At 34.2% G+C, this 15,872-nt stretch overlaps 4 protein-coding genes across 5 annotated transcripts; 2 read left to right on the forward strand and 2 right to left on the reverse strand.

Moving 5' to 3' along the window:
- Positions 1–209: 209 nt before the first annotated feature.
- Positions 210–4,358, forward strand: LOC144835291 (SAGA-associated factor 29-like). 2 transcript variants are annotated; one of them, XM_078690366.1, is made up of 8 exons: positions 210–283; positions 980–1,129; positions 1,512–1,660; positions 2,113–2,307; positions 2,518–2,700; positions 3,026–3,119; positions 3,452–3,520; positions 3,853–4,358. In XM_078690366.1, exons 2-8 carry the CDS (start codon positions 980–982, stop codon positions 3,967–3,969), a joined length of 957 nt encoding a protein of 318 aa, XP_078546492.1. In that variant the 5' UTR covers positions 210–283; the 3' UTR covers positions 3,970–4,358. The 2 variants fall into 2 exon arrangements, with proteins under 2 accessions (XP_078546492.1, XP_078546493.1); XM_078690367.1 differs by having other exon boundaries at positions 219–283; positions 977–1,129.
- Positions 4,359–4,604: 246 nt separating this feature from the next.
- Positions 4,605–6,480, forward strand: LOC144835294 (selenoprotein H-like). The gene is made up of 4 exons (XM_078690372.1): positions 4,605–4,758; positions 5,045–5,187; positions 5,534–5,666; positions 6,173–6,480. Exons 1-3 carry the CDS (start codon positions 4,610–4,612, stop codon positions 5,635–5,637), a joined length of 396 nt encoding a protein of 131 aa, XP_078546498.1. The 5' UTR covers positions 4,605–4,609; the 3' UTR covers positions 5,638–5,666; positions 6,173–6,480.
- A 29-nt stretch (positions 6,481–6,509) lies between these two features.
- On the reverse strand, positions 6,510–11,104 carry LOC144835290 (uncharacterized). Its single transcript, XM_078690365.1, has 9 exons — positions 10,829–11,104; positions 10,482–10,589; positions 9,641–9,840; positions 9,333–9,388; positions 8,938–9,073; positions 8,396–8,511; positions 8,127–8,248; positions 7,844–8,030; positions 6,510–7,420 (listed from the first exon to the last, which is right to left on the reverse strand). Exons 1-9 carry the CDS (start codon positions 11,057–11,059, stop codon positions 6,546–6,548), a joined length of 2,031 nt encoding a protein of 676 aa, XP_078546491.1. The 5' UTR covers positions 11,060–11,104; the 3' UTR covers positions 6,510–6,545.
- A 581-nt stretch (positions 11,105–11,685) lies between these two features.
- LOC144834754 (equilibrative nucleobase transporter 1-like) lies at positions 11,686–15,391 on the reverse strand. Its single transcript, XM_078689664.1, has 10 exons — positions 15,236–15,391; positions 14,557–14,901; positions 14,061–14,184; positions 13,776–13,868; positions 13,437–13,620; positions 13,146–13,349; positions 12,764–12,895; positions 12,327–12,519; positions 11,949–12,072; positions 11,686–11,823 (listed from the first exon to the last, which is right to left on the reverse strand). The coding sequence occupies exons 2-10, from the start codon at positions 14,898–14,900 to the stop codon at positions 11,719–11,721; spliced, it is 1,503 nt and encodes a 500-aa protein (XP_078545790.1). The 5' UTR covers position 14,901; positions 15,236–15,391; the 3' UTR covers positions 11,686–11,718.
- Positions 15,392–15,872: the final 481 nt, after the last annotated feature.

Raw genomic sequence — 15,872 nt, forward strand, 5'->3', positions numbered from 1 at the left:
ATCAATATGAATGCCAAGATGTTTCTGTTTGTCAGTTTGTGATATGGGTATATACGAAACGATATTAAAAGTAGTGACTTTTATTTCTATTTTATATCACTGTGCTACCCTGGTGCTAAATTGGGTCCACTTGAGCAGTTAACGTAGTACTATTTCTATTATTGAAGTTAATAAAGGCATAAATGGCGCTCCGTAGAGAAGTAGAGAATGCTCCAGTCGTCAGAATGACGCTCTGAATATACCTCAAATACACTCGTACTTCTTTTGTTTTCTTTTCTAAAAGGTGATTTTGTAACAATTTTAGTTAACTTTCCTTTGGAATAAATGGCCTAATTATAAAGCAAAACGTTAAGAATTAGATTATTGTTAAAATACAGAGAGCACAGTTGTAAAGGTAGTGTGAAATCGCCAAATAAGCTAAGCCCTTCTTTGATATATATTTGTTTTGTTTGGCTTAACGTTCTAGCGAAGTAAATTCATTTTGATAGGCGAACCAGTGACGTACTGGCTCACTTTGGTAGGCCTAGATTAATTCATAGAATTTTGTATCGTGGCAGGCATATTCATCATGATGTTTTTATCCAAAAGACTCTTTAATAAATAGACCCTAGCTAGTAAGGTAGGCCGAGGCCTATTTTATTATACAATATTTTTTTTATATGTTTATTTTAATAATTTTTTTTTAATAATATTTTTTTATAATTAAATAAGTCACCACAGGGAAAAATTTCATTAAAAAATTTTGTTTAGGAATATTGCTAATCAAACTGATTTTTAGGTCGAGAAACATAGTTTTGTATTGTATTTTTTGCTATACATTTTTCAAAATGTGTAGCAATATTAAAGGTTGTTTTGTATAGCTTTTTGCTATGCTACACTGGCGAAAATGTTCCCTGCACCACAGTAGAAAAATACATATTAACTTTTTTTCATTATTTATATTATTATAATGTGTGTTGATTGACTTAAAACAAAGAAGATGAGTTCAGCTAGAAGAGGCAAAAATGCCAGTAATAACACCCCCATCAGCCTAGCGTCAGTGCCGTCTCCTGCTCTAACTGCACAAGAGACAACAAGCACCATTCAAGAACATCTTGTTGAGTTACATAAACTCATTAAACAAGTACAGGTATGAAGGAATGTTCATAATAAAATAATTTAAATAAAGCTAGTAGTAGAATGAAATAGTAAAATCCTTACGTTTTCAAATGTTAAAGCTCTGTCTACGTTATCAAATTAGTTTGACAAGAAAAGTGTGATGTGCCCAAATATGGCAGTGATATGCCCAAATATGGTAGTGATATGAGATCATCCATGGGCACATCACATTTTGTTTTCACATAAAGTTTGATAGTGTAAACAGCTTAAGTTCAACTGATAGCTGTCTTGACCTTTTTGTAGAGCGTTTTATTTGACAGTCTTTGCCTTTGATTTCTACTGACAATTTACTATGTTTTGTAAATGTTCCATAAATGAATTTAATTTAAAAACTTTTAATTTCTATTTTATAGGAAGAACGTGATAAGGGAGATCATAACCTGGGCAACATTACTAAAACACATGAGAAGATGCAGACAGAGCAGAAGATTACTCCTTACTATAAAACAAAACTCAAGACTCTTTACACAAATGCTATGTCAGATGCAGAAAATGAGGCAGAGTGAGTCACTAATACCCTGGGTATAATCCCACTTCGGGTATAATCCCACTTCAGGCATAATCCCACCCCCTACTTTGATTTCACACACATGCATATCCCCATGTATAGTCCAAGCATTGACTTTTGGTATGTATGTAGGCCTCTCTCTAGCCAGTTCAGATGAGTTTTTACAAAAAATGCTTGCCAATCATATTTTCCTGAACCAGGGTTTCCCCGGGTATAATCCCACCCCCCAAAGTTGCCTCATTTCGTGTTCTAGAGGGGTGGAATTATACCAGAGGATATTATTGCCATTCATCTAGTATTTTATTCATTCTCTAAAGACAAACTAAATTTGTTTTATTGTAAATAAACAATATATAAATACAGATAACTATAATTAGTGTTTGTAAGATTCCCATCTAAATTACAGCAAATAATTTTTGCTAATTGTGATTATTAATGATTTTTAGAGTTTTGTGGAAAGCGTTGGATACAATTAAACAAGTGAGAAATATCCAGAATGAACACCGGATTCAAGCTCGTCTCACTGGTAACTACAATGAATCGGATGGGCCTAGGAAAACAATGAGAAGAGGCGTGCTGATGACGATGTTACAACAGAGCGCCCTCTTGCTTCCATTGTGGGTTGGAAAGCCAGGTGAAAGGTCAGTATAACAGAATTTTAGAGTTTGAATAGAAATGGATTGTTAAGTTTTATGTCTATGACCTTGCATGGTTTAATAGCCTTTAGTTTAAAATTAATTATGATATATTGTATATTGTACCATATTTTTATTCTACCAATGGGATATGGTAAATGTTTTAATGAATAAATAATTCCAATTGTTTTTATTTTTTAATTTGTTTTTATTCAGTCCACCACCATTGTGTGGTGCAATTGCTGCCGAAAATAATTACGTTGCAAAGAAGGGTGATAAAGTCGCCGCAAGAGTTCGAGGGTCAGATGGGGATGAGAACTGGATTCTGGCTGAGGTCGATATGTTTAATGTAAACACAAATAAATATGAAGTAGAAGATATCGATGAAGAAGGAAAAGAGTGAGTCAAATTATTTGTTAATGACAAGGAACGGTATTCTGCCCAATAATGAGTGCTAAAGCTCTGTCTACACTATCAAACTTTATGTGACAAAAAAGTGTGATGTGGCCATATATGGACTTGATCATGTCATATCACTACCATATTTGGGAACATCACACTTTTTTTGTCAAACTAGGTTGATAGTGTAGACAGAGCTTTAAACTTAAAACCACTTGATGATTAAATGCTATAATAATAATAATAATATAACATTTAGTGTTAACAGGGAGGAATACACACAATGGAAAATGACAAATTTTCTTAATTATTATTTGGATTTCAGGAGACATCTTTTATCTAAAAGAAGAGTTTTACCACTGCCTTTGATGAAGACAAACCCAGAGACAAACCCAGAAGCACTGTTTAGTAAAGGAACAGTAAGTAACAATCCATAGACTTTCTTAATTCACAAAAATATGTGTGTATATTTCTGGTGGTGGAAGTCATCTCGGATAAGGACCGTAGGTCCAGTGTACACAGTTATAACCTGTGTGCACTTTAAAAAACCCAGTTCACCATTCGAGTCGAATAGGGGTTACCCCAGTACACTGGTTCACAAAATAGCCCCTGGGGGATTACCACCTAACTGATAGGACAGTGATTAATTTACTATTGGTAATCCTTGGCCACAAAGACATTAAATAAATAAATATATTCTGGAGTGTACAAATGAAAGAAATTTATTTTTTATTTTCTATGATTATTTTAGCTTGTGATGGCATTGTACCCACAAACCACTTGTTTTTATAGAGCCATTGTTAATGCACCACCTACTGGGGTAAGTTATTTCTAATATTATCTTAAACATTTCTTAAGCTCTGTCTACACTATCAAACGTTATGTGACAAACAAATGTGATATGCCCATATATGCATACATGTTGATTTCATATCACTACCATATTTGGGTATATCACTACCATATTTGGGCATATCACTGCCATATTTGGGCATATCACTGCCATTTTTGGGCATATCACTACCATATTTGGGCACATCACATTTTGATAGGTTAGACAGAGCTTTAGTATCTTGTTAATGAGTCAAATTAAACATGATAAAATGTGTAAACATTTGTTTACTCTATATTTTGATCTTTCTTGCTTTGCAGCCACAAGACGAATATTTAGTTTTATTTGAAGATACTTCTTATGTTGATGGTTACTCACCGCCATTAAAAGTTGCTCAACGGTACGTGGTACAAGTGAAAGAAACGAAGAGAAGGTGAAAGAAGAAAGATGAACAATTGAAACATATTAAGAGAGGATGACAAGTTGGATGTGAAAGAAAAGACAAATCATGTCAAAGAAAAGACAAATAAAACAAAAATATGACAAACGAAAAGATGAAAGCAGTACATTCTGCAACTTGAATGTAAGGAGAAACAAATCTGACAAAATAATAAACCTGTAGTTTGGCGAGATCCTAGACATGATCTTAAAAGCAACCAGTGGCTTTCCGTGAGCCTGCAGATTTATTGAAATGTCAAAGCTTCAGCAAGGAGTCCATAATACCTAGCTACTGTTGTAAAATACAGTATTTCTGAGTGTTGGCTGTTGTCTTATACACATTTTGTATTTATTAAAAGTTAAATATTAAAAGTTTTTTCTGGTTTCATTTTTCTGTATGAATGCTCGTTTTAAATTATATATACAGTGTAGTTATTAATATAAGATATGTATAATCTATGATGAGATAATTGTGACGTGATGCTAATTCTATAGTCGATCTAATGATTTAAAAAATCGAAAGTTTTGGCCCCAAGATGACAGATAGAAGGTGAAATCAAAGAGAGACGTATTTTTATACTGTTAATGGCTCTGTCAATCATAAATAGCGCCCTCAAATTCTATAACATTTTTAAAAACATGGCGCCTCGCAGAACACGAAAACGTGCAGCAAAATCTGACGAAATAAATAAACAACCAGAGGTAGTAGAAACAGAAATTCCATCAAAAAAAGCAAAAGATGAAAAAGATAAAGGCAATGAGAACATCAAGGTTACGATTGAACATTGGTAAGAAACTCCTGCTTTAGCCAAACCAACCATTCTAACGCTAGGCTAGGCCTATCTAATATTATTACTAGCCTACGCTTACGTACCGGGCCCGGTGAATACTTCTACTGTTGTAGTAGAGTACTAGGGCCTAGTCTAGAAGTAGGCCTACTAGCACTATACTATATGTGGAGGCCTACTAGCTAGGCCTAAAGTAGTAATGGTAGGACTAGATCATCATGGGCTTTACTAAGATTAAGAATAAGATATTAATTATTTATATTTGTTTGTAAATGTTTTGTTGTAGTAAATCATGACATGTCTACAAGAAAAATGCAGTACGGCTTTCAGAAGATATTGTGAAAGAATTTCCAAACCTGACATTTGACATCAACCCTAAAAAACCTCGCTCAAAAAGTTTTGAAATCACCTTATGTAAACATGACACAGGTAATTGTCTATTGTTATAATTATATTGTAAATGACCATTTGACAGACCAATGACCAGTTGACAGACCAATGAACATAGAATAGGAGGAAAAACAAAGAAAGGTGTTTGTGTATTCTTCCTACAGACAAAAAAGTGTGATGTGCCCAAATAATGGTAATGATGTGCCCAAATATGGTAGTGATGTGCCCAAATATGGTAGTGATATGCCCAAATATGGTAGTGATATGCCCAAATATGGTAGTGATATACCCAAATATGGTAGTGATATATATATAAACATGATGATATTAAACAGTTAACTATCAGTAGTACCGTAACATGTATGTTCTTTGCTTCATTTATTAGAGATTAGCATTTGGACTGGATTGAAGAAAGGGCCCCCAAGAAAGCTCAAATTCCCAGATTCTTCCATCATTCTTAGCGCCCTCAAGAAAGAGATCCAGTATTAAATCATACAGTATTTTTGTTTAAAAAAAAGGTACATATTCTTATTATCATATTCAATCACATTAGGAAAATTGTTTGTTACACACGTCACGCATAGTACACGGTTATGAATAGCTTTATTGCAATTATCACACACAATGTTTGTTTTTATTGTTTCAATTCTCTGCACACACACATAACAATTAACATTTACAATGTTTGGTCTAGTGGTAAAGGCTTTAACCTATAACACTGGAGCCCTCAGTTCGAGGTCTATCAAGAACATGATTTTTGCTCCTGTCAAGAAACCTACTTTTAAGAACTTTTGCCAAATAATAATTATTATTATTATGAAAAAAACATAATTATACTAGTATAAAAAAAGTGTGCAGAAAATAAAAATCAAAATAAAGAAGAACAATATTACACAAACATTGATAAAGTGTTAGGTGTCGCATTCAGTATTAGGAAAGTATATGAATGGATGATTAGTTAAGGGCAGCAGGAGGATTCGAACCCATTACCTTGATATCTACTAGTTTCTATCTGTTTTTGTAGGTTTCAGTTTACCACGTCATAAAGTGATTCTGTCGAGTTATTATGATGGAGAAAAACTCAAGAAGTGAAAACTTACGTTTTGATCCTGAGGTTGTGCAACTTAGTCTGAATTTCTTCACGATGTTAAAAACTGAATTCTTCCATTTGTTATTTTAGAAGTAGTTGTTTTGTAAATTGTTTTGTTAGTACATAGACTCGGATGATTGTACAAAAATTGGTTTTACTTTCAATTTCTTAAGTTATTAAAACTTAACTCTGTTTACATTGTTGTTTTTTTAAAGTCGTAAATAAAATACAAACCAAGAAGACATATAATTCATACATTTATTGGCGTTTTTTAAACCCATGTGGTACTTTTTGTCGCATTTAAAATCTAACCTAAATTAGGAAAGCCACAAAGTCTTCTAAACATGTGTTCAGTTTTAGGGTCATTGACCTTCTTTGGTGGTTTTGCTGCACGACGTCGTAGCAGCATATAGCGTGTACTGGAGAGGTCAGGACTTCTGACCGGACTCTGTATCGGACTGTTCATCGGACTTGGAGTCTCCAAAGTCAAATCCCAGCTACGTGCCACAACTGGTATACCTTGGAACTCGTTCCTGTTAGCTTTGATAGCTGATGCTTTACTTGCCTCTGGTCGGGCTTCTTCAATTTCAACATCTTTTTTCTGAGTAACAGCAGGTGATTGTGATTCCTTAGGAAGGCTCTTATTGCCGTCCCATTTAGTAGGTGTAGGGCAGGGAGGTTGACCTGGAGGGTGACCTAGCCGGTAGGTGATGCGCGTTACATCCGGTTCACACGCTTGTTTTGATTGTACTTCTCGCTTATATACAGGTATTAGTGTCAACTCAGGTTCAGGATTTACCACCGGCGTAGAAACAACAACGTGTTTCTTTGATGATTTTTTAGTAGGCGATTTTCTTGAATTTAGTCTGTCAGAAAGGCGCGATTTTGTAGGAGAATCTGTGCGTTTTGTTGGACTTACAGACGAACATGCAGACCTACGATCGTATTGTCGGTATTTGTGCTTATCTACAACTTCAAATACGTAGTCTTCTCTTAGAGGTGGTTGTAGAATTCTTCGATACAAGTTCTTCATTCTGGTGCGTGCTTCCTCAGTGTCCGCGTTGTTGCTAGAAACTAAATCTGTTCGGTTTTTGAGTATTGATTTTGGGTGTTGTGCGCATGTCTTGACGACTTCCCGAGCTTTCGTTTTCTGGTGAGCTTCAGTTATTTCAACTGACTTTTCTGGAAATAAATGAGATTAGTGGGTTAGTCAAACATTTAAGTATAAACTATGACGACATAAATGTACGCTCGTTCATCTATGAGAATTTCTATACCTTAAAGCTCAGCTGTCTACACTATCAAAACTTTATGTGACAAAAAATGTGATGTGCCCAATTGATGTCATATCACTACCATATTTAAAGCATATCACTACCATATTTGTTTTGTCAAACTAGTTTGATAGTGTAGACAGAGCTTGGTTCTTACAACGCACGACGAACGTACGCACAACGCACGTACGCACAACGCAAGGACGTAACGCATAAGGTGACCAATGAAAATTAATTGATAATCCGAGCTGTCCATTGTGATTGGTCAAATCACATTGCACGTACGCCCTTGCGTTGCGTCATAGTTCAGAGCAGTAAATATGACACGTACCTGGTGAAGAAGGTATTTGGGGAGTCAACTCGTTGATTTTCTTGCGTGTTGTTTCACCATTCGGTAGTAAGACCATCACATGCTGTTCTTTAGGTGATGGCGTCTTTTCAACTTGTAACTCTATTGTTTCGTCTGACTGAGTCTCATCACCAGGTTCGCCAGCACCGTTTATCGGCCTAGTAAATCCCTGAAATAAACACAAATATGAAGTTGATTCTCTTTTTTTTCATTTTTTTTCGTTATAAACTTTTTTGATGCTTCCAAATCGAAAAAAAAAACTTACGTAATCAGATGGGTCAAATTGCATGACCTGTTTTCTAACCCACGGGTGGTGATTAATCTCGTGCATGCGCAGACGTGTAAGAGGGCGTGGTCGTAGTAACTTTCGGATTAGATCGGCACAATCTGTAGAACAGGTACAAATAAACTTATTGTACGTTTGATAAAATCGGATATTATTGTTTTTCCGAAAAAAAGTTACTGTATCTTATCGTATCACTCATTCTTTCGCATTCACACAAAATACAATATTGTAACAATAACTATACTCACCTTTTGAAACCCATGGCTGGAAATGTGGCCTCTTTTTGGTTTGTTGAAGAAGCGTGGTGAGATTTTGGTCATTGAATGGAAGTCTTCCGTTCACTATCGCATACAGCACAACACCTCTGAAGATGAGTATAATGTTTGTAACTTTCAAAACTGAGTTGCATCACCAAGAACCAGGAATTCAAGGTATCCAACCAACCAGTGTGCAGAGTACATACAATTACATTAAATAATTAACTTAAATTTCAGAAGACCTTCGAAATTGATATGATTTGGGATCTACTTTTCTGGTGGAACTTGCCTTAAAGCCCTCTTGGCTTATTTAAGTTTCTTCAGCATAAGTGCATTCTACTTCTCATTTTTTTGTTTTTACATAATGATGTATCTTATGAGAATATTAAAATTGAATTGAACCTAGATTTTAAAAAGGAATTGTATCAACTTCAACTTTTAACATTAGAAAACAACAAGACATAAACAACACAAACGGCAAGGAGGTTAAACATTAGATTTCTAGTGTAGTTTAACAAGTTAAAACAACTCACAGGCTCCATATATCAGCTAGCTTGCCGTCGTAGTTGTTTGCCGATAAAATCTCCGGAGCTGCGTAAGCGTACGATCCGCAGAAAGTTGATAACATGTTGCAGCGGTTTGTCGGAAAACGGCACGCGAAACCAAAGTCTGCAAAAAGTTATACAGTTTTACGTTTTTAGATAGGAGTTATCAAAATTGGTACCTTTGTGTTCAAAGTAACAAATCACAGAAGAAGTGTTTGTCTGTCATACATAGGCCTACACAGAACAGAGACTCAGATCGTCATTGTATACTATAAAGGCCATGCACTTGTGCATTTGCAATGGAATGAGTAACTACAGAGCGACCAAAAACCAATTGTTCAACATTAAATCATAAATGACAATTAAATGATTATAATAATTACCAGTGATTTTAATGTTGTCGTTTTCATCCAGTAGAATATTTTCACACTTCAAATCCCTTGAAAAGTAAAACGTATACATATATTTTTACCGTTAATATATTCGCTGCCTAAATGAAACCTAGTTATATCTTTCTACCTTAGAGCAATTTGAGTGAACTACATGTATAATTATTATCTTGGACTCTCTAATTTAAATCATATTTTAGCCACAACTGTATAGCAATGAGAGCATAAGAGCCGACCTAGCTAAGTACCTATCTAACCAGAGTGAACTTAATTAAATTGTAACACGTCATCATATTTCATACCTATGCACGACATTCAAGTTATGGCAGTGTGCCACTCCAGCGATTATTTGCTTAAACAGTTGCCTAGCCCTGTCTTCTTTAATCCCACATCCATTCTGTAGTACACATTCATTTATGTACGATAGAATATCACCGTTAGGAGCGTACTCTACCACCAAGTAAATTCGAATGTCTGTACGAAATACCTCGTATAACTGGACCTAAAAATATGAAAAAAGATACATTTTTTACCATAGATAGATCAAGGGGTGGGAGTGATTACACTGGGACACCACAATGCAAAAGATATGACAAGTTCATCCTCCACTCTACCGTGACCCCACTATTTCAATCCAATCTACCACTGACAGTACCACAACTAGGTGTAACGAGTATGTACGTACACGCAAAGCAAGTAATTTGACCTATCACAAGCGGCGACAGGTGATCCAAGACTTGTGATTGGTCAAAAGTTAGTTATTTAGTTTCACGTTGTTGTATAAGAAATCATCAAATGTAGAGTTATTTAGATGTAATCGTATAAAAACTACTTATCGTTTTATGAAATGTTGAATATTAATGTTGCATTTGTCTTTCACCCTTTTGTATGATATTTTATTTTTTTTAATTTTATTTTTTGTATTCTGTTACCGGTGACAAACAAGACACATTTCAAGTCAACTTAATGAAATTAAATTAGAATTTAAAAAGCGAAGTTTTAACTTTCCCATTCTCCGTCGTGGAAAAAATGTTTAAAATTTAATTTTTTCCGATGATGTGTGTAATGTCCTAGAAACTTTTACTATGCACCGTGGTCAATGTCTTAATACAGCATCATACTTAGGCCTAGCTTGGTTCTTACCAGGTTAGCATGTTTGTAGGTGACTTTCAAAGCGTCAACCTCACGTGGCATAAACTTGTTGATGTATTCAGATGGTGCTTCCTTCTTTGAAATAATCTTGATTGCTACCTGAAATTATTAATTAAAAATTCAAAAAATCAATTAATTAAATATTTTGTTTATGATTTTCAGAAGAATGAGTGCCAATAGAGACATTGAATGGAAATGACAATAGTGAATTTAGACCATGATTTAAGAGATAGAAGTCATTGGAAATATATATGAAAAATGCAGTGAGAGAAAACAGGTAAAAATATTACTTATAACATTAAAAGCCGAGATTTTAGAAATAAATATAATCGACTTACCTGATTATGTCCTTTATCTTTCAAATCTGTTCTTAATCTTTCATATCGCTCGAGTTTTCTATCTACCACTCGTGCTAACTTTACTTTTGCGTAAGCGCCAGTTCCTAAAGTAGTGTCCGTAAGCACGTAGCCATGTCTTTTACAATCGGCTGTTTCAATGGCAGTATACTGTTGTTTAGTTTTCACGTAGCTAAATTGCTGTTGACGGGTACCCGATTGTTTCCCTGTCATGTGGATTTAGTGGTTTACATTGCTAACTAAAAAAGGACGTGTCTATACCTAGTCACTCTCCTGTGGTGTGTGTGTTTGTGTACGTGTGTGCTACAAACGTTGCTAAAGAAACGGAAGTTGTAACTATGGAAAAATATGCGCAAAAATACATTGGCGCGCGCGCAGGAAGCGCGCGTCATCATCTTTGCGCGCGTACTTAACAAAGGTCATAAAACAAATGTCAGTAGTAGTCAGCCCCATTACTTTTATTAATTTTATTACTTTATTTAATTAGCTTCTCAGAATAACACTATATAACTTTATTGACAACCAGTTAAGAGTAATAAGCTAAGGTAATGTACTACAGTAATAAACACAATGAACTATTAATATTCAATTGATTAAATATTAACTTTAATATTCTAATCCAATGTCCTTTGTTGTCTATAAACGTTTTGTCGAACGTATAATGTTTTCCCATTCAATAGTGTCGTTTTCTCACTGCAGTCGTGTCCGTTTCCCAGCGTATATAAATGTTTTCCCATGCAATAGTGTCGGTTGTCCAATGTATATAATGTTTTCCCATACAATAGTGTCGGTTTCCGCTATAATAGTGTCGTTTTGTTCAATGTATAATGTTTCCATGCAATAGTGTCGTGATGAATCTCTCATTTGATGCGTTAATTCTCAGAACCCACTTTTGGTCTTTTCTTAAGCACAAAGTAATACACATACACAGGTAGAGAAAGACTGCATACGTTCAGCAATACGAGCAATAAATCAATCTAAACAAGAAATATTTTCATTAATATCAACGTTAAGTTTGTTTACGGTACTGATTTTGTGTAGTTGTTAAAGAAGATTTTTTATTTTAATATTGTGTGTAGAATTAATGCATTGAACCACTTACATATAAAAAGTTGTCAGCAAATACGTTTTGAACCATTTTTAATAGTGGGTACTGCAGAAGACTAATACACGCTGCAACAATGCGACAAATACCGTAAGCCGAACCAAAGAATTTAGCTGGAAATCTAAAAGTACAGGAAAAAACAGAACAGATTTTAAAAAGAAAAATTCTGGCAAAAAGCTGTAGGAAGCATGTAACACACAAATTTTCCAAGAGAAGATAGTAAATTAAGTGTTTACTTATTTTAACCTGTTGGTGAAATGATGAATGAATACACTGTTTGTGAATTGTCTGTTCCTGTTTACTAGGTCTAAAATAAAAGTTTCACTGAACTTGAATACGAAACGCATAATTTCCAATAACCGATTGTTAACTTACGCTAATGCAAGAAAAGCTGCTATAATGACATAGAGAAACGTCCTTCCCATTACTTGCAAGATAAATGTTAATATTTGAAGTTTTAGAATTGGAATCATCGAACAGACACTGAAAGACGCCGTCACTAGATTGGTTATAACAAATGCCGGAATAAAATCTTGAAGATCATCAAAATGAGAACGTATTCCGTGGCCTGTTGAGAAAAAATCAATATCTATAAGAGCTTTTTTTTTCGTCATGTTCATTGTGCGAATGTGTGGAGATTAGGGCGTGCGTTCTCGGTCGACAGTTTTGGTGGATTAGGTCGTCGGAAATAGAAAGCTCATAATGTCCTGTATATAGCACAGTCAAGTTACAACATTTTTCAGATCAATTCTGATTCTTATTTTCAGAAATACACTTAGACTTAAAAAAAACACCCAAAACTCATAACATACTTTGATTGTTAGAATCGTTATTTCTAACTTTAGATACTTTGGTCTTATTTCTGTCAACAACAATTCCACATAACCACGCAAATGCAATGGTAGTAGAATATAAAACTGTGTAAATTCCACTGTATGTTGAAACTAGAAAAAAAAAGAAATGATTTAAAAGTTATAACAGTAATTTACACAGAGCAGGAATGAGTAAGAACAATGTTTTTAGAGGTAGAATAACTTTCATATACATCAGCAAGTACGAAGGTATCTTCTTAAATCTTCCAATGTAGGTCTAAAAATGTCATCATCCATACTACCTTCTATGCAACACACCTTCATTGTTTTTCGTATAATTACTGTCTATTTACTGTCACTATTTAAGACTAAGAAAACATACTTGCTTCAGTAGAGTCGCCTGTAAGTTGCTGTAATCTTGGATTTACAGTTCCCAAATAAAACAGATGTATAAGTTGAATAATTGAGAACCACATCAAAAATAATAAATACATCGGAGAAGAAAAACAACTCAAACGTGTCTTGTATTCAACATCCACCCATAATGTGTCGTTGTTAGAAGTAGTGGTTTGGTTACTTCCCGACGCTAACAAGAAAACAAAAGGATTGTGTTTAATGTAGACAAAAATGTGTCTCTTTTACATAAATGTTTTAAATAAGCTGCAAAATGTACCATTTTCATCTGTACTAGTACCACCATACATTGTAGCCACTGGGATCCTATTTTCCAAATCAGATGGTAAAGGCCAAGGAAACTTGTATTTCGGCAATAATACTGTGTTAATGGTAAAGAACACAGTTATCCCAGCTAAAAAGGAGAAACTTGCCATCATTGATATCCCTGCATTATAAGCAATCTACAAAAGATGAACAATGTACCGTTGTTTATTTAATTGTCAAATGGAACTTAAACCGTAGAGTTAGATCATACTTAAACCGTATAGAGTTAGTAGGCTACTTAATCGTACGTAATATACACAAGTGCTTTGTCTAGTAATGTACGAACACAAACCTCTATAAAAACCATTATTACGGCAGATGATCCACAGGCGCCAGAAATAAGCCCAATAACAGTTGAACGACGGTTACCGAAGATATTTCCAACCTATAGAAAAAATGAAGTAATTGTCTTTAGAAAAGTGCTTCTGTCTTCATTTCATACATTTGCTTTCTTCCTTTACATTTCGATCTAAATACAATTATAGTTAATTTGTTTTATAAAAGGTAGGTTCATTTATATATTTTTTTATTTAAAAAACTACCTTATCACAAAGAATGTTATGTTTTTCTAAATCACCTGTGGATTTGTTACAACAAGGTTGGAACTTCCAGTTGCCAAAAGATGTAATGCAATAAAAGTGAGATTGGATGTTGATGGTCCGCTAAATGCAAATAGCAGACATGCTAACAGAATGAGTGTACTACACAGAAAAAGAAAGAATATTATAGTTTAAGTAAGATTGGATGTTGATGGTCCGCTAAATGCAAATATCAGACATGCTAACAGAATGAGTGTACTACACAGAAAAAGAAAGAATGTTATAGTTTCTTATTAAAAAAAAATGAATTTATACTTAATTATTATTCGAAAGTAACATGAAGTTAATATTTTGTGACAAAAACAATGTTGTGGTAGAAACATTGATATTTTCTTGATATTTTAACGGTTTCATTGCGTTTGCTCAAGATATTAAACTCGACTTTGGTGACGAGTTTAAAGTTTTATTAAATTTTAAAACGAAATTGGGTCGTTTATGGATGATGTAGTTATAATAAACAGTTTCTATACACACCTGCTGATTATTCTTGCTATTCTGTAGCCGAATTTATCGTAAATAAAACCAAATAGCAGTGCGCCGGAGTTGTGCCCAAATATTCCAATGATAAATACAAGCTGAAGGCGTGCGTCCTGTTCTGCGCATGTCGGATAACCTGAATCAATATTCTGATCAGATGAACTGTTATTACCATTATATGTGACCTGGTCACTGTTCACACATAAATCGCTGAAGTAGCCCCTGTCCCGGAGGACAAAGACAAGAGATGGCCATCCGTACGCCGGTCCTCCTAATATAAAACTTTCAACAAGGGTGCTTATCAAGATTATTTTCTTCTTGATGTTTACACTTACCTCCATACTAGAAATTAAAAATAAATAAAAATATAAAACGGAGTGAAATCAACAGACTTAAAGTTTGTCGTGTGAACAGGAGAGCCACCTTTGAGAGAAGGACAGTGATTGAGTTCACTTTTGGTTATCCTTGGCAATTTGCCTAAAATTGAATAAAAAAAAAGAAAAAGAAATCGGATAAAATAATAAATTAAATTATCTCTATAATTTGAAGTTTTTTTGTTCTTTTTTGGTGACAATTTACCAAATTTGACAGATCAGTTTTGTTTACTGGTTTAAAGTTGATAGACTTGTTTACGTCTAATGTAAGATTGTCACCACATTATTAATAACTATCTTACCTTAAAATAAGAAGCACACTTATATAACGAAACTAGGAGAAATACACGTTTTCCGCACTATACATCCAGTTCATAAACCATACGAAATGACAATCTGCGCACGCGCGCCCAAAAAGGAAAAACGCGCTGTATAAGAATACCACCTTCCTCTTCTCAATTAACTCCAAACAGACAATAATTTGTTTCTATCAGAACAGTCTTAATTTAATATTTTTCCAAGAAAACAAGTTAATATACTTTTACGAGCATAGACGTGAGTAATCAGTTTATACCGTTACTCTCTTCTTCTAGTTGTCGTCTTCTGAAGACACATGGCCGTACTTGACGAATACATTAGTAATAAAACAAGTGAGATCGCTTTGGAATAACATGTCTTTAATAATACAAACATAACATTCAAAAGTATAACATGTTTTTAAAGTGAAATGTAAAGTCGGTGATACAAGAAGAAACAATTATTTTATTAAGACAACAATACCACCAAGCTAAAAGTTTATTGATATTTTACAAATAATGAATGTTTATGAGTGTAATGGTACAAATAATGGCATGAGGTGAATGATGAAAGGTTATATATCAACGAGGCAACACGAATATAAAACATTCATAATTTGTTTTATATAACATCTAAATAGAT

This window comes from Antedon bifida, chromosome 2 (assembly GCF_963402885.1).
Source record: "Antedon bifida chromosome 2, ecAntBifi1.1, whole genome shotgun sequence".
NCBI classification, from domain to species: Eukaryota; Metazoa; Echinodermata; class Crinoidea; order Comatulida; family Antedonidae; genus Antedon; species Antedon bifida.

Coding starts and splice junctions, on each gene's coding strand:
- LOC144834754 (XM_078689664.1), bottom strand. CDS start 14,900: ATGGAGGTAAGTGTAAACATCAAGAAGAAAATAATCTTGATAAGCACC. Junction 13,350..13,436: donor TACTAGTACAGATGAAAATG/GTACATTTTGCA, acceptor TTTTCTTGTTAG/CGTCGGGAAGTAACCAAACC. Junction 12,073..12,326: donor GCAGCTTTTCTTGCATTAGC/GTAAGTTAACAA, acceptor CTGTACTTTTAG/ATTTCCAGCTAAATTCTTTG.
- LOC144835291 (XM_078690366.1), top strand. CDS start 980: ATGAGTTCAGCTAGAAGAGGCAAAAATGCCAGTAATAACACCCCCATC. Junction 1,661..2,112: donor GATGCAGAAAATGAGGCAGA/GTGAGTCACTAA, acceptor AATGATTTTTAG/AGTTTTGTGGAAAGCGTTGG. Junction 3,120..3,451: donor CACTGTTTAGTAAAGGAACA/GTAAGTAACAAT, acceptor TGATTATTTTAG/CTTGTGATGGCATTGTACCC.
- LOC144835290 (XM_078690365.1), bottom strand. CDS start 11,059: ATGACAGGGAAACAATCGGGTACCCGTCAACAGCAATTTAGCTACGTG. Junction 8,249..8,395: donor CCAGCCATGGGTTTCAAAAG/GTGAGTATAGTT, acceptor CCTGTTCTACAG/ATTGTGCCGATCTAATCCGA. Junction 8,031..8,126: donor AATTTGACCCATCTGATTAC/GTAAGTTTTTTT, acceptor TGTTTATTTCAG/GGATTTACTAGGCCGATAAA.